At 33.0% G+C, this 26,544-nt stretch overlaps 1 protein-coding gene across 42 annotated transcripts in view; it reads left to right on the plus strand.

Moving 5' to 3' along the window:
- Cadps (calcium-dependent secretion activator 1) overlaps positions 1-26,544 on the plus strand; it is a 760,773-nt gene that overhangs the window by 594,923 nt on the left and 139,306 nt on the right. For 32 of the 42 annotated variants that reach the window (XM_067093725.1, XM_067093755.1, XM_067093754.1 and 29 more), the window contains 8 exons: positions 9,480-9,576; positions 14,465-14,589; positions 15,034-15,178; positions 16,856-16,962; positions 19,699-19,874; positions 20,770-20,790; positions 22,676-22,864; positions 25,459-25,595. In XM_067093725.1, coding sequence (XP_066949826.1) covers positions 9,480-9,576; positions 14,465-14,589; positions 15,034-15,178; positions 16,856-16,962; positions 19,699-19,874; positions 20,770-20,790; positions 22,676-22,864; positions 25,459-25,595 — 997 coding nt within the window. The remainder of the gene's footprint in view (positions 1-9,479; positions 9,577-14,464; positions 14,590-15,033; positions 15,179-16,855; positions 16,963-19,698; positions 19,875-20,769; positions 20,791-22,675; positions 22,865-25,458; positions 25,596-26,544) is intronic. The other 10 variants (XM_067093767.1, XM_067093756.1, XM_067093761.1 and 7 more) reach the window with 2 other exon arrangements.

The raw sequence follows: 26,544 nt of genomic DNA on the forward strand, positions 1-26,544 counted from the left end.
CACCACTTGGAAGTTTTTTGCTAACATTAAACTTATGTAAGTATGCAATTTTAATAAAATAAGGTCTCTGGTTTTATTGAGATATATCAACATTATACTGTTTCCTCAAAACCTGTTGTATATTGTATTATGTATGGAACTTGGAATTTTATGACATGATCATTTTCTCAAGGTATAAAGGATAAAGAAGTGTAATATATGAGGAAGTTTAGATCCATATGAAATGTATTTGATGCAAATAGTTGTTAACCATTCATAAGTCTAGAAAATATAGTACGTACTGTTTTATGCAGTCTAACTTCCAGTTCTATGTAGAGTATGTTTGAATAATTTTAATAAATGTCTTTTCCTTTGGATGGACTCAAGATAATTGGTATGTATGCTAGTGTTTGTTTGTATGTATGTTTGTGTTGGTTTATACTTGTGTGTGATTTTTGTCATGTAATGAACTAATGTTTAATTTGAAAATCTGTGAATTTCTCAAATAATTTAATTATCTACAGATATGTTATCCCATTTTTTTCATATTCATCACTTGGTAAGATTGACTGGTAAATTTCTTTGCTAATTGTATAAGTTGAAAGTATCACACTAATGCAGCATTATATCCATCTTCCACATATAGGTCATTATTTAAGAATGATGATTGAGATGTTTCACACTAGAATCTTTACACGACACCTTAATTGTTAATCTTTAATTCTTTCAAGCAGAACTGATGATATTTAGTTCTCTGAAAGCCAAAAGAATTTATCTGTAAAACTCATGGGATTATATATTATATCAAACAATAATCCATACTACATATACATATGAATTATTAGGAAAATTACATGGACATCTTTAACTGCAGATGTGTTAAGATTTTTAACCTCTGAGACAAACAGAAATTATGAGAACCTTTTAATTGCTAAGGTTATATCACCTATGGCTGAATTAGTGAAAGTAGGAAAGGTTAGGTGTAAATTTATGTAACTTTTAGATCTGGGAAAATAAGCTTTTATATCTCTAAAATGGAAATATTACAGTTTAGAAGTTTTTTGTACAGTATTTTATTTTTAGCAGTTTTCTACAGTAAGATACTCAAGCCCAGTTCAATGTCTTGTTTGCAGTTTCATGTTGGGTGATACAGACTTGCTTTGTTATCACAAAATTTGCTTATGATGGTGATTTTGGTGTTTTCTAGATTATATATATATATATATATATATATATATATATATATATATATATATATATATATATATATATATATATATATATATATATATATATATATATATATATATATATATATATATATATATTATATTATATATATAGTATATATCTAAAAATAAAACTTAGATTTGCTTTACATGAAGGATACTAAAAACGTAACTAATACTTAACATTTTATCCTGATACATAAAAGCATCATTTATTACTCTGTGTTGCTAATACCATTGTTCTTAAATATATACTGTTATATAACCATGACCTGAAGCAGCATATATTACATAACCAGCTCTTTACTGAACACATAGTTAAAATCACTGTCGTGTAAGAGCAAATTAGAAAGACTGATTGCAAGTGTAATAAAAAAAAGAGTGGTTTAACAAGGAAAAACCTAATTTTGGTACTGCTGTGAGACCTCAAAGGACTTACCCACATGGTCTCACCAGGACTCAATTAGACATACTGTCTGATAGAGTGCAATGCAGTGTTTGTCATCCAGAATGTCCTGCACACCATGTGGTTGTACAGCCTTGAAAGGTCAAGGATCAGCCTCTGTTTGGAGGAGTCCTAGTTGGAGACACTGATGAGTCATGCTTGGTGACAAATAAACATCTTTGTCTATGGCTTCTTTTCATAGGGCTGTTTGCACATAGTTCTCCAAGGGGGGCCAGTTTCGTTAGAAAAAAATCCCTTAAAGGGGGGAGAGGATATGATCACTGACATCCCAACGCAGTGCAGACGATGCTGTGTTTCCAAGGGTAGGACCTCCACTGTGTGGTGCAATGACAGTTGACCACTGGTCTTGCCCTTAACAGGCATTCCAGGAGTGGCTTTCCCTTTCCTTCAGTGGACTTGCCTCACAAAAAAGGATGCTGTTGTTGTTACCTTCTTTCCATTGCTGGAAGACCCTGTAGGGACAACTGGAGACTTGTATGACTTTGAGTCATATGGGGGCCTTCTTGACTTTGGAGGAGTGAAAACCTTGGGCGCAGTAAAATTCTGTTGGCAGGCGTGTTAGAGGAAGGTGACACTAGGGAGAAACATGGTCGAGCCCGCCAAATGCTTCTCTCCTGTCCCTGAGGCAACTCGTAGTCATTTTTAGGATAGTGGTTTAGGTTAGAATGGAGAGGAGGTGGAGCCTTGCATAGAACTCCCATAGACCATAACCATAAGGGCTCTGAAATGCAGGGAAGCCTCATCCACTGGGAGCCTTTTCCATTCAAAGAGGAGGACAAGCATTGCCCATTCCGTTATGGAGTTGTCAGTCACTGGGATGTCTGAAATAAAAATCTCTCTCTCTCTCTCTCTCTTCTGTGAGCAGTGCTGAAACTGCTTCTCTCTCTCTCTCTCTCTCTCTCTCTCTCTCTCTCTCTCTCTCTCTCTCTCTCTCTCTCTCTCTCTCTCTCTCTCTCTCTCCTTCCTGTGAGCAGTGCTGAAACTGCTTAAATGGGCTGGACTTGAAAAAAGCATCTTTTTTATAAAGAATAGAACAGAGAGAGAGAGAGAGAATGAGAAAGGTTAACAAATGCACAGCAAGTGCATAGTTTACCTCAGCATGATGGATATGTGTACGTGTACATACATGGGAGGGGAGTGAGAGGGGAGAGGACTTCTGAGTAGCAGAGTGGCTTAATCTACACACACACAAAACACACACATAGGCGGTCACAAAGTGGCAAACTGGTCGGAAGAGGATTGAGGTTTGTAGAGGGTCTTCACAAGCAGCCAATGAGAGAGCAAAACTGTTATGATGTAGTCATGACGCATTTATCAGCCACGTGAAGTCGATTAACAAAAATACTGTGTATATAATGTCATTGCATAGGAGCCAATAATATTTGCAAGGGCTTCCAAGAAAAGGATTGCTCTCCCATGCACGAAACTTCTATGACATGGTCATGACACATCTCTATCAGCAACTCACAGGCACTAAACAAAATGACATTTTATATGATATTGTTGGTTTTGAGCCTTCAGCAGCTGCGAAAGCTCCCAAGCAGTAAAGTTCTCCCAGTCCTCCTCATTCAGCTCTCTGGACCCTACACCTCAAATGCAGTTACCCAGTGTATCCCCCCACAATACCCCTTTACCAGTGTGCTGTATGAACTATTAACAGTGTTACCATCACTTTCTGCTGCCAGTGCAGTGTTGCAAACCAAATGAAAGGCTTTTTGTTTATTTTATGTAAACGTATACAATGTGATAGGCCACGGTTGCATGCGTATAGTGCCAAGTTGCAGATAGTGCCCATATGGATAATTAAGGTAATATATATATTCATATATACTGTATAATATATTGTATATATTATCAATTTTAGTCATTATACCTGAACATTCCTGGTATGTTATGGATGATTTGTATACCTTCCTTACAATAAATTAGTGTGGCGAGAGATATACAATTAAAGGAACTGTGGTCAAAACTGACAGTACCTTCCAGGACACCCAGAGTATTTTATTCTTTCTGATCATCACTTTTCATTTAAGAGGTCTCTTGTTTTTCCTTTACTTGTAATTATTATTTTATCTTGATCATTTGTTTTCCCTAGTTATTCATAACAGTGGTTTGAAGACAACTTTATACCTTCATAATCTGAGACCAATTACTGTTTCAGTGGGATTCAGTTACAGAGCCTTCTCTGTGCACCTTATTACGCTGTAACTAATTCTCAAAGATTATGGAAAGTTATTCTGATGTTGTTTATTGTCTCTTGTTTTGAAGTAGGCGTAGGTGGATATGTAGAGAGAGTCCAGTAAGGAATGTAAGGAATGAGAGAAATGCAAAAGTGATACAAGTATTTGTTGTGGGGGAGTAGGTTGAAGTTAATGGAAGCCTAGGGGTACAGGGGCTGAATTCTCATTGGTTGGTGGCGGTGTCAGATGATTTTGCTGCTGGGCTCAAGATGTAAGATGTTGAGACTCCTCATTTTTTTAGATATAGTTCACGATAAATCCTCATAATTTCTAATTCACAGCCTTAGCAGATGGATATCAAATTATTAATATCTGTATTTTAGTGACAATTTAAATATTCAAGAAAGGGGAGCTATATTAACTCACAGACACTGCTTTTTCTGACAATTTAGTCTCCATTTTTTCTGTCAGTTTTTTACATCAACTTTTTAATTGCACAAGTTTTCATTTGTTTTTTTACATCAACTTTTTAATTGCTCAAGTGTTCATTTGAAAGTTACAAATATAATATTTTTAAAATAAAATCAGTATTTTTACAAGTCTCAACAGTTTACTAATTTTAGGTTACCGGATTGATCTTTCATCATTTTACCATTGGGGTATTATATAGGACAGTTCATCTTATTTGTTACTAGAACCAGTTTGTAAATAGTTTTGGACTAAATTGGATTATGTCAAATGAGATATAAGACTAGAGTTGCATATACTCAACAGATACCAAGTTTTCCATGACTCGGTGTTATCTATTTATTGTAATCTTAACTATTCCATCATTATGATTGTTATGTTAATATTTGTTGCTGTAAATATTACAGCAATATGCAGGTATACATGTTTTAATATTTATATCTTTCATTTACTGAATTTGCCCACATGTTAAGACTTCAGAGCTACTTGTAACTTCTGACTGTTCAAGCATTGCCATTTTATAACAGAATGGATCCTTATTTACTCTGCTGGGATACTGATTCAGATATATTTTAATATGAATAGAAAAAGTGAGTATATTTCATACCACGGCTCATTCATTTTGAAAAAAAAATTTATATAATGCAGAATTTACTACAGTATTACTATATGTAAGTTTGTACTATACAGGAAATAATGCGTTATATTTTGCAGTAGGATAAAAATAAGTTCACTGCACTAATAGCCATTTTGGCTCTTCTCTGTATTGCTACAGTTTCTTCCATGGGTGATGCTTGCACATACTTGTTCTACTCATCTTAGTCCTCTTCTGGTAGATTTGGTTCTTCTGTTCCCTTTGGATCTTGGTGGAAGAGTATCTCCGAGCCCTATATCTCGGGATCTGCTACCAGTGCTTGGCATATACTGTATTCCTAAAATCTCTAAATCAGTCTGTCAGGATCTACTTCAGGTCTGACCTTACTTATTGGAAGGTATACATACTAATGTGAATTAGGTAGTATGTTCGTGTATGTTTTATAACATTAAAGGTCATGATTCTGTCAGTAACCCTCTTTCAAATAGACAAGTTCTTTACTCAACAGTGAAAAGGTCTTTACCAACACAATACAGGTTTTTAGTTTTTTTCTTTTCATTGTGATTCCTCTTCCTGTACAGTTCTGGTCTGAATAAATTCCCTATTCAATTCTTTTGTCTTTGACAAGTCTCATCATCTTCACTTCCACCTCAAATTATAAAAGTTTTGTCATCTAACTCCTCAGCTCTTCTGAAGCCCTCAGATTTTTTTTCCAAGTGATTTTACAGCTTTATTCAACACTCATTTCATAAGGTTTCTCAAGCATCTTTCTGCCCTTGAAATTGCATTGGTGTTTGATTACTTACTCTTGCAGTGAAGGCTTGGATGAAACAACAGTAAACATCGTAATATTTGTGGAATTTTATGATCACACATTGATCCATTTGTGGCACAGTTGTTATGAGTGGTAAATAAACTTTCACATTCAAATGAAGGTTATCATGATGAAGTAGGGTGACTCATAATTCATTAGATTACATGAACTACTTCCGTTGGCAAGTTCTCCCTAGGTTATCTGTATTTTATAAAGACATCCTTATCCTTTTGAATAACAAAGAATAGAAGTGCACAGGTTTTTGTTCTTTGTTAGGATAAATATGTAAGTTTCTTTTCCATGTGGTGGAAATGATTGTTACTGACAGTTTTATTATATCAGGCCTCAATTCCCATATGTAGGTTAACACTTTCTCTTCTAGTTATCAACCTCACAGTGGGATTGTCATAACTGCTATCACATAAATATACTTGACTTCTTAAGTATTGTAGGTAAAGAATTTATTTATCCAAGTACAGAGAGAGAGATAATTACTTTAAAGTCCCTTAAATGATTTTTTTTTTTCCCATCATAACCTTTTATAGTCTCTGCACTTACATGTTGCACAGATTACATTGTAATTCTGTAAAATAGATTTAATGAAATCAGTAAATCTCAACATAACACAGCACAACAATTCTAGAAACCTGGCAGATTTTTTAAAATTGATGAGTCAGACATAAGACCACTGAGAATTTTCCTTAACATATGATCCGTTTGTAATATTGATAATCTTGGAAAGCACTTAGTAGAACCTTGATGCATAGTGCTATGGAGATAAAAAAATATTCAGCGGAAATTTTATAATTGTATAGCTAACATTTTTATCATAATAAATTATTTAAAATTAATGAATTAGAATTTGCCATTTCTTTCTGTAGTAGCTCAGCCCCGGGTCACTACGATATCTTACGAGTTGATAAATACCCAAACCCCTCTGCCAAAAGCTAGTTACAGTACTTTGATTCTGTGACCTCCTTCGGACGAAACCTTTTCCAAGAGGATGGCTACATGCTATTATTATAGCAATAATAAAACTAGGCAAAGATTTTACTGTCTCTTAGTATTGTATGAAGTGCAATGAAAATTCATTTAAGCTTCTCACCAACTAAAAAACTTTTCAATTAGAGAGGCACTTTTTAATAATCTTTCACCACCATTCCCAGTTATAGCAAACAGAATGTTCAAGTCAGCAAATGTAGACAACTTTTCTCTAGTACTAGAATTCTCCCATCCTTGGATAAGTACCCTGAAACATGATAAATAGCACACAATATAATATACAAGCTGTTACTTATGAAAGTTATACCTACGGCTTCAAATCATCATCTGGTGCTGGATTTTTTGTATTTTCCGTTAAAACAGGCAAGTTTTCTTTGCCCAATAATGCATCAGTTTTCACTACATTACTTTTTGTGGTGTGATTAGAAGATCAGAATATTTGTGAAAATCTTTCTGTCCAGGATGCAAAGTTTTCATTCCACATTTATAAGAAGATTGGTGTAATTGTGAAATATGTTGGATCCTGGTTCATGTGTACTTAAAGGATATAGGGATTGTAATAAGTAGCCAAACATTTATTAAAAATCCATTATTTTATATAACTTGCAGACTTTATAGAATACTGAATCTGTTAATAACAAATTAAAGTAGTTCAAATCTTTTGTTAGATTACGAAGCTCTTTGAACCAAAAATAGCTTCACACTGAAGTTAATGCTTCAGTCCACTCCACAATGAATGTCAGGTTTTGAAAATAAATCAAGTAAGGAAATTTTATGAGTCTTCATTTTCAATTCATGCAATTGAGAGATAAGTATTTTCAACATAGTGGACTGGTGAAACAAATCCGTAATATATCCTGCCTTTGCATTGGTCACACTTGTTTGACCCGTGGATTTTTGATGAATAACCTACATGACCCATCCCAGAATAGTACAGAAAATGTTCAACAATTCCTTTCGTATTTACAATCAAGAACGAGTATATCAAGTTGTACAGTACAGTACTGGAAACAAATCTTGAAAGGATAATTATCAGAACCAGTAGCGGTTTTTTAACAAGTTGTAATTTATTAAATGAGGTGTATTTTACTGAGAAAAGCTCCTTCAGGACATTCCTGTTAAAGTATGGGTGTTCCCTCAGTGGTTGGTTAATGATGATGATAATAATAATAATAACAATAATAATAATAATAATAATAATAATAATAATAATAATAATAATATTAACAATAATAATGATGATGATGCTGATTGACAAAATCAAGAGGAAAGTATTACTCGTTGATGTTGCAGTACCATGGAACACCAGAGTAGACAAGAAAGAAAGAGAAAAAATTGATAAGTGTCAAGACCTGAAAATAGAAATAAGAAGGATATGGGATATGCCAGTGGAAATTGTACCCATAATCATAGGAACACTAGGCACGATCCCAAGATCCCTGAAAAGGAACCTGGAAAAACTAGATGCTGAAGTAGCTCCAGGACTCACGCAGAAGAGTGTGCTATTAGAAACAACGCACTTAGTGAGAAAAGTGATGGACTCCTAAGGAGGCAAGATGCAACCCGGAACCCCACACTACAAATACCACCCAGTCGAATAGGATGACTGAGATAAAAAATAATAATGATAAAAAAATAATAATGATAATAGTAATAATTAAACATCATAAATGACAACCTGCATTTCTCGTTAATAAAAGCATAATTTTGTTTTACGAATATCATCAATGGTATTTGTACATGTAATGGTTAGGTGCACATTTACGTACTACAGTAAGTACTACAGTACTGTATATATACTGTGCAGTCAGTGAATTAGTTAAGTACGTAAATTTTGACACCACGTAATTATTCCTTAAAGCAAGTCCACTGTTTACAGGATAAGGGAGCTATCTTCCTTGCAGTATCTTACTATAGAAGATTTCATGTTAGCATTTAAAAATGATGTAGATTATTTCAGGAAATCTGATATTTGAATAACTGTGAAATATATTTTATATTTTTTAGTACGCTTTTACATTTAAACTTTCATATCTGACAATTATAAATTTAATAGTAAACTTAAGCAGAAAGTCATTATATTAATATTCATCAAAGCATACTGGGTCATTCATTAGGTTTTCGTACACATGGAATATGAACATTAGTGAGGTTAATTGTGGTTTATAGTTGTCTGTATGTGTGTGTGAATGGAAATTTCTCCAGTAAAAAACTCTTGTTTCATTTATTCAGTGATATTCAGATAGTTTTCTTATTTTTCTTGATAGTATTCTAACAGGAAGTGTTGTAATTATTAGCCTATCATTTTTATGTTTTGCCATTGAATTCAGTTTTTCATAATTATAAATTCAAGATAGGGAATGTTCTTTATTGGAGTAGTAAAGCAATAGATGTGATAACAGGATGCTTACGTTCAAAAGATATTTATATATGATAGTTATATTGAATGGAGTACTTCATAACAACAATAACATTTATACTAAACATAAACATACACCACATATCTTCAAAGAACTGGAAAAGGTGTCCTACTTTACCCTCCCAAGTGAATGATATGCATTATTAATACAGTTTTGATTAAACAAGCATTTTAAATCATTTTCTATTTCCTTATAGATTTGCCAAGGTGTAGCTTTGCAGGTAAAATAACTCCCAAATACTTAATCTGTATCCTGACCTTCCATAATTATGTACATGTGTGATGTGGATGTCAGACTCTAATAATTGCTCCTGGTCCCGCGAACAGCAGGTCTCAGAGCTCCTTGAGTGGACGGGATAGTGACTCCATGGATAATGAAGTTACGCTTTCCAAGATGGATGTCGTCCTTTCCTTTTGTTTAGAGGTAAGTTAAATGCACATCTTATAATTGTTCAGAGACCTAAATACATTATAAATATAAGAATTTGCAAAGTAGATTGAATATTGTTGAAATGTCTCAAAGCTTTTCACGTTCATGAGTGTGGATGTGTATATTCATTGTTATATGTGAAAAATATATCACTTTTGAAGGCAGAAATTCACAGGTACATATGAAGATCAGTGTTAGCAGAAAATTAATAGATAAGTATACTTTAACATAGTAAATATCATTTTGAATTAACTAACAGGTGAAGGACTGTACAATGGATATGATTGCTTATTTTGCATCTCTGATAGCAGTATGTATCTCAGATGTTTTATTTAAATGGATAACAGTAAAAAAACATTTTTTATCTTGATAATTTTTTTTTTTCATTATTTTATCCAAATTAGTTTGTGTCATTTCTTTCCCATGGTGAAGTTTTCACTTTTACTCCTCTGAGAATTGCCAGAAAGTTCCTCATTCCCAATAATAAGATTCAGATTGCTCATTATAATTGAGTGAATTAGATTGAATCTCATCTCTAGGTAAGTCAGTGTTCATTCCAAAAGACTGATGTGCTTGACGATGTTGGTATCATAGTTAAACAATTAGTAACCCCAGGATTGCCATATACTGTGTACAGGGACACTTCTCCTTTTACTTTAGTGACATGGTAGGTATGGGAACTGTATGGGTGAATTATTCATTTCCAACTGTGGTAGTTATGAAAATTAGTTCAGCCAGACCACTGAAATTAACATTTCAGTAAATACCAGTACCAATACATGAAGTAGAATATTGTATTGTGAAGAAAAAACAAAGGAACTTCAGCAAAATTTTAAAATCAATTAAAGTTTGCAATGTAATAAGCAAAGTGCAGACCCAATCAAAATGTGCCTCTTATAATTTCTTTCAAAAAGTTGAGTCGGGGAAAGGTTTATAGTTTCATGGTTCCTCAGAGTAGAGAATGCAATACAAAAATAAGAACAAAACATATTTTCTCTGGATTACAAATTTCAGTCAACAAAGGATGACATGTATTGGAATGAAATCATTTTCAGCAAACACAGTCTCGTCCATTGCAAGTAGAAAAGGATGCATTGGCATTTAGCCTTGCTGTCAAAGTTGTGGAACCTCTTAAGATATCTCAATAAGCAGTTCTAATAAAAACATTCAGATATTGCTATGTTGAAGGCTGAACGCTCATAAAAAGTAATAAATATACTAACATACACTGGAGCTTTTAAACCTTCTCTGAGCAAATCCAAACTGGTTGTAAATAGTAAGCCACCCATATCCTATTATAATTTTTCAAGTAACTAATGGAGTAATATAAAGCTGCAGTTAGAATAATCACTTATAGAAAATAATTTGATCAGTTTGATCTTGGTAGGTTTTCATAAAATTTATTGGCTTTACACTTACAAGAGAGATACATAAAAAAAACATAAGAAAGGCCCGCACTTTGCAGCATACAAAGATGGATCCAAATCTCCCACAAGGGTTGCGTATGCTGTAATATTTGTGGGTAGAAAAAGTGTAATTTTCAGCAACTCCAGAAGGGCCATAAAAGGACTTAAAACTGCTTCCCCAATAGGTCATGTACTCTTTCCTTAAAGTACATGAAACTGGAGTAAATGTTGAGCTATGCAGGATATCTGCCCATGTGACCGCTAAAGGAAATGAAGATACAGACAAAGCAGTGAAGTTTACAGTAGCTATGAATAAGATAAACAATCCAAAATTTGTTGGATTATCAGGTGATATCACTGAATAGCAGGATTTGTGAATTGCCAAGCCAAACAATAAGCAAAAGCAGATAAAACCCACAGTAAGGCTGTGGTAGTCATCAGTGCAAAAAACACACAAATGTGGGAGGGGTATTATCCCATTTGAGAATTGGGCACATCCTTTTAACACCTATTTACTGACTGACCATCTCTTCTGACTGTTCCTCTGAGTAGAGAATGCAATACAAAAATAACAACAAAACATATTTTCTCTGGATTATAAATTACAGTCAAGAAAGGATGACACATACTGGATTGAAATCATTTTAAGAACTTGTAAAAATTTTCAGTGCATCCTATCCAGTCAAACAGAAATTTACAGTAAAGTTATTTATTAGGTATAACATTATTAATCTTCTCCCTTTTATCACCACAAACCCTTTAGGCCAGCCATGTAAAAGTTAAGATTCTTAGTGGTCTGGTTGAATGGTTATTTTATAATTTAAAGTGACAAGTGATGACTTCACTTTTGAGGTCCTTTGTTAACACTAAAAACATCCATCCCCTTGCTCTGGGTAGTGGACCATTGGTTATTAACTACCTAAATCTGATTTACATAACACGGGACAATATTTTGCTGTTTTAACTAAATTAGCTGTGATTTCCATAGTTTTCCTGCTTGACCTTTCCCTTTTTCATTTCCAGACTGACTGTTCCTGATGTCACGGCATAAACTTTAATGTAATTTTAATTGTTCTTAAAACATGGAAGGGGTTGAGGTTGGATAACCACTAGTGACAAATATTTATAATTTTAAGTGACTAGACTTGTTACAAAGGCACTTCAAAAATTTAATAGTAAAACTCACATATAAAACAAATTAAGATATCATTTGAGATATTGGTTGAAGCTGGTGTAAATGGTGAAATATATTGGATTCCTGCTTACATTGGCATTAAGGGAAATGAAGGCTACAGTAATAAGGAAGCCAAAGGCAGCTATTATGGCCATATGAAATGTAGCCATTCCAGTCAGTGATTATTTAAAATTTTTAAAAGCCATAATCTTTATTAAGGGGTAAACGTGAAATAATGAGTCTAGAAATAACATCCAAGCAGATGAAACCCTTCATCGAATTAGGGCCTTTTTCATACCAAAAAGAGTGGTCACACTGAGGTAATTTTATTTTGTCTACAAATTGGTCACATTCATGTGATCCATAGAATGAATAAATTATTCATGTAATCCAGTCCTTAATACAATAAAAAGAGAGATTTAGAGTGATTGGATAGCAAGATAATGGGATCTACAAAATAAAATGAGGTGAAGTAGATACAGGGGATCTAAAGTTGAAACTGGGAGAAACCCCCACAATTGTATGAAGAAAAACGGTAATAATTAAGAGAGGATGGGCAGGAAGATGTAAGAAATGAAGCAGGAATGGAGATAAAGTAAAAGGTTAAATAGCTGGTGCAGCTGAGGCCCAAAGGGATGCTGCAAATACCTTCACTAATACCTTCACTCGACCATGATATTTGACAAATAATCCAAAATTACTCATTTCCTGTACACAGCGAATGCTGATCAATATTAGCAGTTGAACGTTTTATGCGGATGCTCAGGCTTCATCCAACAGGTTGGAAACTTAATTTGGTCTGTCCTGTTTTTGAATTTTCAATGAAATGACTTATATGAAATAAATTTAGGATTTTATCCCGGAAAAATACCCTTCCAGCCACCAGAGTTGAATATTTTGACTAGGTGGTCTGGTTAAACATCATAATAATAATAGTAATGATAATGATCATGATAATAATGAAAAGTTTGTCCCTACACCTGTAGAATTTGAGTATCTAACTGGGTTGATTAAGAAGTCTCACTGTTAAGCTCTGCCATCAGTTTTGTTTCAAAACGTGGTTCATCTTTTCTGTAACTGATAATGACAAAGGTTCAAATTTGGATTCCTCTGCATCCCCTAATAGTATTAAATCTAAATAAAGTAAAAATCTCATGCAAGACTGGAGCCTTGTGAAACAAGTAAAATGTGGAAGGAAAATTGAAAAAGGTAAATGCAACAGTGAAAATCGGTCAGTGCTAAGGTTTCTACTTCTAGAAATTTGAACTGCAAAAAATTACTAAATTAAATGACGAAAGGGAAAGCTTATCAAAATGGAGAAGACAGAATGCTAAAAGAATAAAGATAACTAATCAAAGTTTTAACCAACTCCAAAGTAACACGTCTACCACTGTAAATCACCAAAACCTGACCACTCTCACGTGATGCCTTCAATAACTACATCATTCAGTGCAATGTTAAGTGACTTGAAACATGAATATATCTTGGAGAAATCCAAAGTTTTCTTAGAGAACATCATCCAGTAGCGATATGACTGCAACCTGCAAATCAAACAATTCTTTCAGTTGGAGATTACATTCTGACATCTTCCTCAAGCCATAGAGAAAATGAGCTAGGAACTGCAATTTACACACATAAAACAAATAACCTACAGCAAAATAACTGTAAATTACCCAGTTTTTAAGTACCAGCCGTAAAGCTGTACCATGAAAGCAATAAAGCTTTCACAGTTAAAAAATTATTTTCATAGAAATTTAAATAGATATTGGATGTATTTGGACTATACAATAGTTAGTACCTTGTTATTTTTCAATAGATTTTGTTTTTGAATTTAGCAGAATATTTTTCAAATAATAAAACTAACGTACTGTAGTATGTTTTGAAATGTGAGGCAAAATATTTCACTGAATATATACAATGAATCTAATGAGCTCTTCATGTGGCAGTGTGGTATAAAAATTACTGTACAGTACTGAAATCGAAGGTAACTAACGTAGTTACCAGAACCTGCGGGATTTTCATAATACAGTATATATCAATGGCTTATAAAATTTTCACTCTTTTTAATGATACAGTAATGTTCACATTCACAATATATTTGCACTTTGTTCAACAAAACAAGTTATCTTTGATATTTATTCCTTTAGCAATACCATTGATGAGACTAGTGATAAATGTTAATTTATATATACTGTATATATTTGTGTGTGCATGTATGTATGTGTGGATAGATATGATGCTTTAAGGGGAAGCTAATGGAAGTTACTTTTTACTGAATAAAGACTTTTGTGATTTTGGACAGGTGCTGGTGATGGAGGTACGTGAAATTAAGCACCTACCTCCTAACAGAATAGTTTACTGTACTATGGAAGTTGAAGGAAGTGGAGAAAAGCTACAAACAGATCAAGCAGAAGCATCTAAACCAATGTAAGTTTTTAGGTGTAATTTATTTTTTTTTTGTTCACGCATATGAAACTCTCATTCTCTTGGAGACCAGTTAAAGTAGAGCGCAGATTCTTGATGACTTTGCACTCACAAAAAAAATGCTGAATTATATAGTGCCCCTCCTCAATAAGAGGAGAGGACTGCCACTCACACTGGCCTAGATTAAATGTCAGAATTTAGTGTTTAAGTGTAGATTAAGAAAATTAAACAGCAGAACCACCCTTTTATTGTGCCTTTTGACAAATATATAATGAACTTCTTTTACTCATCTTAGATAGCCATTAGTGTAAAATTGTCTCAGTTCTTGTAAGGATATAATACAATGCATACTATGTACATAAACTTTTCTTATTTTAAGAGTATTTGGTAACTGATTAATGATAACAAACTCTGCAGTACTTATAGGTGACTTTACCTCTGTTTTAGGTGGGATACACAAGGAGATTTTACTACTACTCACCCATTGCCTGCAGTGAAGTGCAAATTGTATACTGAATCAGCCTCAATGCTTTCTTTAGATGATAAGGAATTAGGCAGAGTTGTTTTACACCCAACAGCATTATCCTCTAAGGTTAGTGGATGCCTTAGTTCGATGTAACTGTATGCATGTAATTTATAACTACTGTATTTACATAAGTTGCTCTATTTGTATGAGGACATTGACACAGCAGACGAAAAATGTTCAGTTATTACATGGTCAAGTGTAACCAGTTGTACATCTCTTTTCTCAGTGAACTAAGTCCCATATTCAAGAGTATCTGTAATGGTACACTTCATGAAATCATGAATATGAAAGGAAGTTAAAGACATTAAAGTAAACTTAAGGTTATGGCACTCATAATATAAAAAAGAATATAGTGCAGCAGTTTTGGCATCTTATTCATTTGGTCACCTTTAGTTCATCCATGAATATTTAATGAATTCCAACTCCATTCCTAAATGTATAGAATACAGTACAGTCATGAAAGTATAGCATGCTTTTTGCAGTTTTCATAATTTCAAACAACAGTGAAGAACAAGTCTTGAAAATGAGTTTTATATATATATATATATATATATATATATATATATATATATATATATATATATATATATATATATATATATATATATATACATATATATACAGTCCAACCTTTTTAAACCGGCTCCCTGGGACCAGGCCACTGCCGGACCGCAGAAAATCCCGGATGACAGAAACCACCCAAAAAAACCCTATGTAAACAAAATTTTGCCAACTCATTCCATGTATATTGTTGTGCTATCAAGACTAGAACAAAGCTTATGAATAATCGATGTCATTCATTAGGTTTAAGAATACAGAATTTAGGCCAAAGGCCAAATGCAGTTCATCATTAAAATTCTGGCTTGCTCCGTAAGCATCTCCCCAGAAATGCTTATGTCTTTACTACGTCGGAGCTTAAACCACTTTATAAGCACACTGTTAAATTCTGATCTAGCACCTTTCAGTGTCTTCAGGCACTTTAAACATTTCTGGCTTTTGTGTCAGCAAAAACCTAAAAATCAGCTGCTTTTGTTCCTTTAAATATGCACATGTATGTGTGTGTGTGTGTGTGAGAGAGAGAGAGAGAGGCTATTGGCTGCAGTTAGGTTGTTACACCAACAGATATCCAAACAATACAGTTGTATTAAGAATGCTGATAATTTTAACAAAACTGTTGTTTTATGTACTGTATGCAATTATATTTCATGCATTATTACCATATTGTCGTATCATAATTTATTAGCATAGTAATCAGGCCATTTGCATTTTGCTAATGTTTACAATCTTAAAATCATCAGCTGGTTGCATTCTACCGACATCATCACAGCCATTTCGCAGATTCATTCTTCGTTCATAAATTATCAGAGCTGGGTTTAAAAACTCAGCTTACTTTATTTACAAATTTCCATTGCATGAAGGATGAATGAAGATTTTTTAATTTCATTGTAAGTGTATAATGTGGTTAATATCATGGAATGTTTTTGCACAGGTTTGTCCACAAATCAACAGTTCAAGTAAGAATGTAACTTGTATTAATTTTTCTATTGTAATACCATAATATGTGTACAGATAAATCAACCCCTAAATGTTTTCTTAGGTTATTATTTACCATCACATTTTGTTTATCCCTGACAATTAAAGTGGGAATAAATACATTAGGTGCAGATATTGGAGTTTTAATGTTTGAAGGATGAAAAATTATTTGGATGTTATTTTTATTAGAAAACTTGTTTATATTTCCAGCAACCTGAATGGTACAAGATGCAAGTACCCAAAAACTCCCCGGAAAATAATTTGAAGATAAAAATAGTCGTAAGAATGGATAAACCACAAAACCTAAAACATTGTGGGTGAGTATTTAATTCTCTATTTTATATACTGTACTGTGTGTATATATATATATATATATATATATATATATATATATATATATATATATATATATATATATATATATATATATATATATATATCCATGTGTGTATGTGTACTGTATATAATGTACATGAATTTATATATAACTTTGGTAGGCAGAATAGAGCACACTATATTTGCAGTGTGCACAAGATCAATATACTGTATATGTATATGTATATATATATATATATATATATATATATATATATATATATATATATATATATATATATATATATATATATATATATATATATATATATACAGGCAGTTCCCAGTTATCGGTGGGGTTACCGTTCTGATGGCATGACGATAAGCGAAAATCGGTGATTTTCGGCACTTATCAGCACCAGTAACTGGATATTGGTGCCTCTGTTAGGTATATATCGGGGCTGATAAGTGGAAATCGGTGATTTTTGTTGCTAGACAAGCGACGTAAATAAAACCTGATCGCCGATAACTGCCCATATATATATATATATATATATATATATATATATATATATATATATATATATATATATATATATATATATATATATATATATATATATATATATATATATATATATATATAATATATATATATATATATAGGGATATATATATATATATATATATATATATATATATATATATATATATATATATATATATATATATATATCTTATAGATTTGTATGACAAAATAAAGCTAATCAAAGAATTTTGAAAAGAGTTACAAAAATTATATGGAAAAAGTAAGTGATAAACCACAAGGAAGCAATGGGATTGCAAGAGCCACAAGAAGCAGAAGGTTTAATTAGTGTTACATCTGTACATTTGAGTCTAAAACTGTGATGTCTAAATAAATTAGAAATGAGAACACAAATAAATGAAATAGGAAACTTAATAAAAAAATCACACAACTATGCCTTACATAAAAAAACAAAAGAAAACATTACTACACAGTATGCTGATAAAAATATTGATGAGCCAAACATTATCTGATACTAAAAATATATTTAAAGCATAAGGCAACAGCAAACTGTGAGACCACACCATCCCCAGTTATTATAAGATATTATAAGAATGACAAAGTTAAGGGACCAAAACTTTAAGAACGAGGGTATATGTTTGTAATCTGAAAAGGACAGTCCCAGTGCACTTAACCCTTTTCGCATCAGTGTCAAGATGAACAGAATAATATAGATGAGGCAAAATGTCTGGAAATCAAAGGTTTTCACACATTAACATCAAGTGCAGTATTTTTTTAATGGTGTAAGAATTGAAACTTAATGTTGGGCAGTGCTACAAAAACTTACTTGCATTTGCCAACTAAGCAGAAATGAGGATTTGAAAACTCAAACTGAGATGCATGTATGCAGTGTATATCATGATCTATTCTACTGTATACTGTGTAATGAACATAGAGAATGTAGAGTAATATAACAGTTAAATATTGTTTTGTGTCAATGTCCAAAATATAATCGAAAACAAATATTAAGTTTTGGAAATGAATAAGGTAAAGAAATGCTAACAATAACCTCCTTCCTTGGGGATTTGAACCATCGATCACTTAGACCACACAGTTGCGGAGAGCAAAAAACGAGAGGAACTTGATACTGTATACCACTGCATATATATGGTATCATAGCAGGCACCACTGCACCCCAGCTATGATTTCATCCCCTTTCTGATCCACCAGAAGCAAGTGGGCACATTTAGTCCTCCTGACCAATAGGCCTGAGGTGATGCAAGCACTATAAGCAGGCAGCTTCACATGAAAATATATGTTATTTTCAGGCAGTACTGCCTGCTTATGTGGTACAAGTAAAAAAATTGTCAGATTCTTCATTATTTTCAATTAATCCAGTGTTAGAATTTTTAAGGTGCTGTAATTTTATAAGTAAAATCTAAACTTTATAATCAGTAAAGACAAATCCTTTCAGGGCAGCCCCTTGAGAGCCAGATTTACTCATCAGTCATGTTAAACCACATAATATAATAATAATAATAATAATAATAATAATAATAATACTATGTAATATAATAATAATAAAGTCTTTAAAAGCAACTGAAATAAAAATTCTGCAGTAAAAATAACAAATCAGATAATGGATATAATGAGATTTAATAAGTGTATCTGACAACAGAATGTAAGTGGTCCAATAGAAATAAATAACAATGTGGAATACTTATTTATTGTTTATTTAATAAGAACAAGCCTTCAGGCAGCTTTTGCTGAATGGTATGGGTAATACCTTAATATTACCAATACTGTAATAGTAATATTAATGAATACTCGTCCTCATGAAGCTGAAGTATGTTCATGGTAAAGCCAAACACGTTTTCATTTTGTTTTACTGAAACAAGTTCATCAGCTATGCTGTTTCAGTGAAACATGCCTGTAATGTAAATATGATATGATGAACTTGTACAGTACAGTAGTGGAAATGTGTAGAATTTTATTTACTTTAATAGCCAGAAAACATATATGTTAAACCAGTGATTGAAGAGAGTATTATGCATTAATTTTTACATCTGTTTGGTTAGCATTGTAGTCCAAACACATGTACACATTGTTAAAAGACCTTTGTCAAGTCTGGTCCTTATACTTATGAGCTACAAATATTCCTGTTAAAAATCTTGATTGTTGCAAATAATTGTTTTAACATTTTTTTTTACAGGCACCTATACGCATTAGGAAAAAGTTGTTGGAAAAAGTGGAAAAAGAGATATTTTTGTTTGGTACAAGTTTCACAGTATACATTTGCAATGTGTAGTTACAGAGAAAAAAAGAGTGAACCCACAGAAATGATGCAGCTTGATGGATATACAGTAGATTACATTGAGCCTGTGTCAGGTATGTTATTGTTATGACGTATTTCATTATCTTTAAGCTATATAGCATGTCACCTTTAGTAAGATATTCAGCTCAGAAACCTAGGTGCTTTGTTAACTATTTTATTTTATACTAAAAAAAAATTTGAAATACTTCTCAAAATAGGAAAATGACCAGTCATAGGATGTGCACGGTAAAGTGTACCTCTTTATATAATATGTAGTTAGCAACATTTAATATTTCACAGTTAACAACAGCATTTGTAGCACCTCCAGAAACTTTCAATAAGTACAGAAGTTTAGGAGTTTAGTGAGGCACATGGATTAAGCATTTACAGTTTTACTAATCTGTGAAAGAAATTATAAAAACAATCAGTAAGAGAAGAGAAAGAAATTAAACATTTGAATGTAAAAGTGAATATATTTCTATTCAGCTGATAACATTAGTATATGGAACTGGAGGCTAAATCATGGGGTTAATTTGCATCACAACTGAAGCTGTGAGGATGAAATGAATACAAGAAATAGTGAATTACAATTACATCAGTTAAGCAATTACATGTTGAGTCAGGCATTTAGAGTCAAGACTTGGTTTAATTCTTTTAGACAAAAGCACCCCATTTTTAGTATTTTAACCCATTCTGGAGGCTCTAATGTTTCACAGAAAAAGAGTTCAAGTATTAATCATATACTTTTTAATATTTTGCTGTAAGCTAGTAAATATTTAAATTCTATTAATTTTGACAATTTGGTGTGGGGTATTACAATATAGTACTTAGCAAAATTTAGATATGTTAATTAGTATTCATTAAATCAGTCAAACATTCATTTCTGTATATGAGAATTCTGTATAATTTTTCTAATGTTTTGAATAAGATTTCTAGTAATAACACAGTAATTGTTGTATTTATTCACAGCACAACTCATGGTAGGAATGGGTAAGTGAAGTGTCATGTTAAGGCAACATTTTTCAAACTACTCGCAAGTCATATAAGATTTCATGAATTCACTTAGGTTACATATAATGCATGTAATGTTTATGTTAGTAGTAAATGGAATTCTTTAGGTGTGAAATGTTGAGTCGTAAGCCTTGTACAGTATACACAAATGGCATTGATAAAAACTGATATGTTCTTGACTCATGAACAATCTGCAGGCCAAGCACCTTTTTCAGTTTTCCAAGCTCCTTGTTGTTTTCTAAAGAATGGCTCGTTTGAAGGAGTATTCCAGCTAAGAGTTTTTTTTGTTCCATTTTACATTTAATTCAGAGTTAGTTTGTGAATTAATACCAAGAAAAAGGCCTCTGTTAAAGAACAGAGGGTAGCCACACACAGTACTTACATACCTGTAATTCAAGTGTTTTTACAGTTTATATGAACAAGAAACCTTTCCATTTTAATTTGTCCTTAATCACATGTTAAAGGAGGAGAACAGAGCTGAACCATCAAAAAACAAGCCCTGTAATAGCTGATGGCTGGTGATACCGCCTTGGCAGAATATATGGAATAGTGAACCTGATAGTAACAAAACAGATCAAGGCAGATATTGGAATATGGGATTCATCATACAGTATTAAGAAGACTAACAAGCACAAGTGATTTTGAATCATCTTAGAATTGGTCACTCTCTTTTGACCTATGGATATTTGATGAATAGCCCACATGATCCAGTCTGTATATGTACAGAATGTAAAGTACCACTAAAAGTTTACCTTTTTTTTTTGTTACTATGCAAAATATAATCATCATAAAAGTTAAGTTTTGAAAACAAAACTTTTAAAGAAATTTTGTTAGCTCTATCATTTTTGGTTACTGCAGTTTTAAAATTTATAAAAAGCTGCAATGTAATAAAAAGAATCTAAATGTTATTACTGTTGAAGACAGATTTTTCAAGCCAGCTGGTTGAGAGCCAAATAGATTAGATTAGTGGTTTGTTTAAACTATTCGGTAACAATAATCCTTGAGAAACAGAGCCTGTAATTTAGCTTGCAGTTGTTCTTAACTAATATCATTTAGTTGATTCCTGTTTTCCATACTTAATTTTCTCTGCTTCCCTTTGGTGTTATGTGTTTTTATAATTTTGTTTTACTTATCAGTTTCTGACAGTGAGTCATCAAAGTTATGTTCATGCATTTTGATTTGCTGATATGGTGGTCTGTTTGTAACTAACATATACTGTACACTTGACTTTTATTTAGTTTTATTTTTATTTGTCTCTCCTTTGATTATTATAGTTTCTTATTTCATCTTTGTAATTTACTTTGCGCAAAAGTTTTGGCATATTTTGGTATAAAGTACCTCTTTTGACAGGAATGTGTGTTTTTCATATTTATTTGTGGTAGAGCTTTTTTGTGAAAAAATTTCAGGACATCTAAGTTTCATGTTCATTTTTCAGTATTTGGTTCAACTGTGTATAGGAAATTTCTTTTGTAATCATTTAGTGTTTTATCAGTGCATTTGATTTCTCTTGGTGTGACTAAAAGCTCTTCTTCATTATCTATTTCCTCCTGTTATTCCAGAGGAATCAAATACCTAATGGTTTAGTTAAAAAGCAGAGTCATTATTGTTGTTTTGATACTTTCTTATTCCCAGTCTTCATAAGGATAAGAGCTTATTTGGATAACTTAACAATGAATTGCCCTGTATGTTTTAAATTTTTAAGTTTTGCATATGAATATTACTAATAGTGTTGATGTAATGTTACAAACATGGTTTTGTTATGTAAGCATACTTTTTTAATTAATCATTTTAATGCAATATCACATTCATGTTAGTATGATTTGCTAAAGATTCTATTGGAAAAATATTGTTATTCTCTTTTTAGATTTGGAGGGAGGTAGGTTTTTTTTCAATGCCGTCAGGGAGGGTGAATCCATACTGTTTGCTACAGAAGATGAAAATGAGTCCCATCAGTGGGTCACAGCCTTGTATAGAGCTACTGGACAGGCTCACAAACCTACGCCGCCCATCATGCCTCAAGGAAAGAATTCCACGTTATCCAAAATTCAAGGAGGTAAGACTCTTTTCATGCTAATTTACTTTACATAGCTTATTTTGAACATCTGGAGCAATTTGGTTGGTCTTTCACCACTCAAAAACTACATTATAGCAATAACATAACCCAAGCACTAAGAATCATCATGGGACTTTTGCGTACAGGAGTGATACTTTTAACAATGGACACTTTTTTTTTTACTATTCATACTACAGTAGCTCACAGTTTTTAATTTTATGGCTAATGATCATTAATCATTTAACACTCATGTATTCTAAAACTACACTTCATAGCTCTGCACAGAGGATCATGAAGCTTTAGTTCAGTGCTGTGATCTAGGAATAAACAGAAAGTACTCACAGATATCCCCAAAAACTTTTATTTGAACATCACACTAATAATAATCCTATATAAAAAGCAAAGGCAATACCAAAATAGCCATTGAGGCTTTGCTGAGCAAAAGTCACAGGGTTTATCCTTGTGGCTGCAAAGAGTTGCTTATTCATTCCTCATTACAATCAGAGTACAGCATTAAACAATTACAGCAACTCTATACAGCCCTGCAATTGTTAATGTAGTTGGTCTCTTCAAACTTGATTCCTTCCACTATTTAAAAAAGAAGACAATTAATGGACACTGTTAATGAGAGGAAAAATATACAAATAAAAATTTTAAATGATCATCTAAGGATTCTCGATAAACTTCCAAATGAGCCCTTAGTTCAGACTTCTGTGGTTATCTTAGCATTGAATGCAGTCTTTTTTCTGACTTTCTTACTTGAAACTGATTCAGTGCATTACACATAATCATGAGAAAGTACAGTACTGTAATGGATATCAAGGACTGAAAGTCAACATGTTTATCCTTTACAGCTGACAAAGACAAAATCTTTGATAGACAGGACCAATCCACTGTGCTCCTTGGTATTCTGTCACTCTCATATGCTGAGCACCTGAACCTTTGCACTCTCTAAGCAGCTTGCCTTTATCTCTGGAGAAACAAGGTATAGGGGAGTATTTTGTATAATGAAGAAGGGTACTTGCAGCATCAAAACAACAGACTATTCTAAGAATCAGGATTTTGTTTCAAGATTTTGTGATCTCTGCAAAACAAATTTTCAAGGAACTTCACCCCACCCCCTCAGCATGTTGGTGGATATGAGAGGTTTAAGCAATTTTGAAAAATTTGAAGGCACTAGCAACACAGATGTCCAAGCAGGGGATCAACAGTTCTCACACACTCTTCTTTCTGGAGTGCCATCAAGGGGTGGTACATTTATTGCATGTGGGACACACAGTGACACCTCCCAACACCAGCAGATTGTGAGAAATACCAGAACCTTAACAGCAACATGGACCACCACCACCTTCGCTACAAGTAGGCCCTCACCATTCTTTGGTGGAAACCCACACTTAATGTTACTCAGGAGACCCTCCTCCTTCTGACCAGCATCAAGAGAACAAAGAGGCATACCCCTATATAATGCAACAGCCACCCTCCTCCTTGAGTGGCGAGCCCCGTGAGCAGTGCCCCCCCACACCAGTCAGTCAGTGCCTCCATCAATCAGAAAGACTTGCAGCCAATAAGAGATCCCCCTGACCACAGTCAGGTATAAATATTCCATGGAGCCATGCACCCTTTGTCAGTGGTAGTGTGGACTAGTGAAACGTCAAGACGATAAATGAACTTCAGACAGCTGCTTTAAAATTCACCTGTTGAAACAAAGAAACTTATATGCCAAGTCGAGACGGTGCAATGTAAGCTCGGTGGCATACAAAGGGCCATTCTTTTCAACAAAGATTGTATTTTACTAATCAATACTGCTCTTTTTAATGATCACCCAGGCCTTTTCATATGAAAATCTACATTCAGTTTACTTAATCATGCAATATATTTTTTCATACTGTATTCACACTTACCGTAACTATAAATTAATGTTCCAGGCTAACCTAAGCTATGCATAGTTTACCCTAGCTGATGATAGGGATTCAGGAATCAACACAGTAAGACATTTAGTTTTTTCATTTTACTATGAGTTTATCTTACATATGGAATATTTTTATTTTATGAATTCAGCTCATTGGCCATACCTGCATTTAAGACAAACATGCTACTCGGTAGTTTATCAGATATCAAGTGAATTTAACAATTAGCTTTCTCAACTAAATATTAATGTTTCATTAACATTAAAATTTTTATTGTTTGATATGATATTGATACAAGTACAGTACTGTAGCGGTAATCATTATTTGTAGTTTATATCCATTCATTATTATGAATTTGTCTGGGCTGACCGAATTAGAGAATGCTTTGAACCTAGGGTCAGTTATTCAGAAAAAACAGTTATCTTGAACACTCTTGGTTCCAATGATTCTGGAAAAGAGGCTCTCTGGTGTATTATAAAAAAAATTAGCATTTTTATAGTTTTGCAAGTGTTTTATGCAATTGATCACAAAGAGAGTCAAATTGAAACATCATGTAGAGGACATTTGTTTTTTGATAAGTTTTAAATCTGTCTTAGAAATCAGATTAACTGTTTAATGAGCACATGCAAGAACAACTGTTATAAATATAGGAGACTTTGTTTACATCATCCATATTTCATGTTGCAGATGCAGATAAAGCCAAGAAACATGGAATGGATGAATATATTAGCGCAGATCCTGTTAGATTTGATCATCATAATCTATTTAGATTGCTACAGTCTCAAACTTTAGAATACCGTCTTAGTGATCCCTACTGTTCCTTGGTGAGTAATAGATCATAAAATTAATCTATTGTTTTCCTGTATGCAATACATGGGTATTGCAAAGTGAATTATTATTGTTAAAGCTGTATGTGTAATAATTTTTACTGATATTTCTACTTCACAAAGTTCATGAAATATATTAGCATCCTGTCTCTCAGTGTAATACAGTACCAGTTTGTGTAAAACAGGGAAAGATCTTAATGAGATCAAATAAATCTAGAAATATAAAGGAGTACAGTAAGAAGCTCAAAACCTTGTTGATAAACCAAGATAAGAGCTTGCACTGTACAGTAGCAATTGAGCTTCTTGTAAACTTAAGGTCATCAACTTCTGCAACACTGCTATGTAGACTGTTCCTTAGTTTCTAGGAAAACACTCTAGAGCTAGTATTATGACTTCATGTCTCCTCAGCAGATTATGGATGTTGATGCGTTGTAGGACAAGTAATGCAGTACAGTACCTTAATTCAATAGATTCAGGCACTGAGAATAATAACAGAGGTTTTGTATAAAAGTGAAGGCTTAGAAGATGGCTGAACAGGAAATTGCCTGATCAATGATATCTGTAAATAGAGTTACTTGATATCCTCCTTGTGTTTAGTGTCACTAATGCAAAATGAATTATGAATTTTGGGCTTGGTAAGAGGTATCCAAAAATGATACCACTTGATAATCTGCTCTAGAGTTCACATTTTTATTAGAAAATATGTCATTTTGCAAAAGGTTAGGTAATATTTCTTATGAAAGTGGCAGCATTTGCATTTGCATAAGTCTTTATTTGCAAGGCCAAGATTTCCATCTCTAGTAAAGAATAAAAGTCCCGTAAAAACTATAAAATGTTACCCAGAAGAATGTCAACCTGAAACTGTGTGAAGGTGGAAAAGCCCATTTTGCAAAGTTTTAAAAATTCGAGAACCTTATGGTTAACTAAGATACAGGAAAGCCAAAAA

This window comes from Macrobrachium rosenbergii, chromosome 50 (assembly GCF_040412425.1).
Source record: "Macrobrachium rosenbergii isolate ZJJX-2024 chromosome 50, ASM4041242v1, whole genome shotgun sequence".
Taxonomy (NCBI): domain Eukaryota; kingdom Metazoa; phylum Arthropoda; class Malacostraca; order Decapoda; family Palaemonidae; genus Macrobrachium; species Macrobrachium rosenbergii.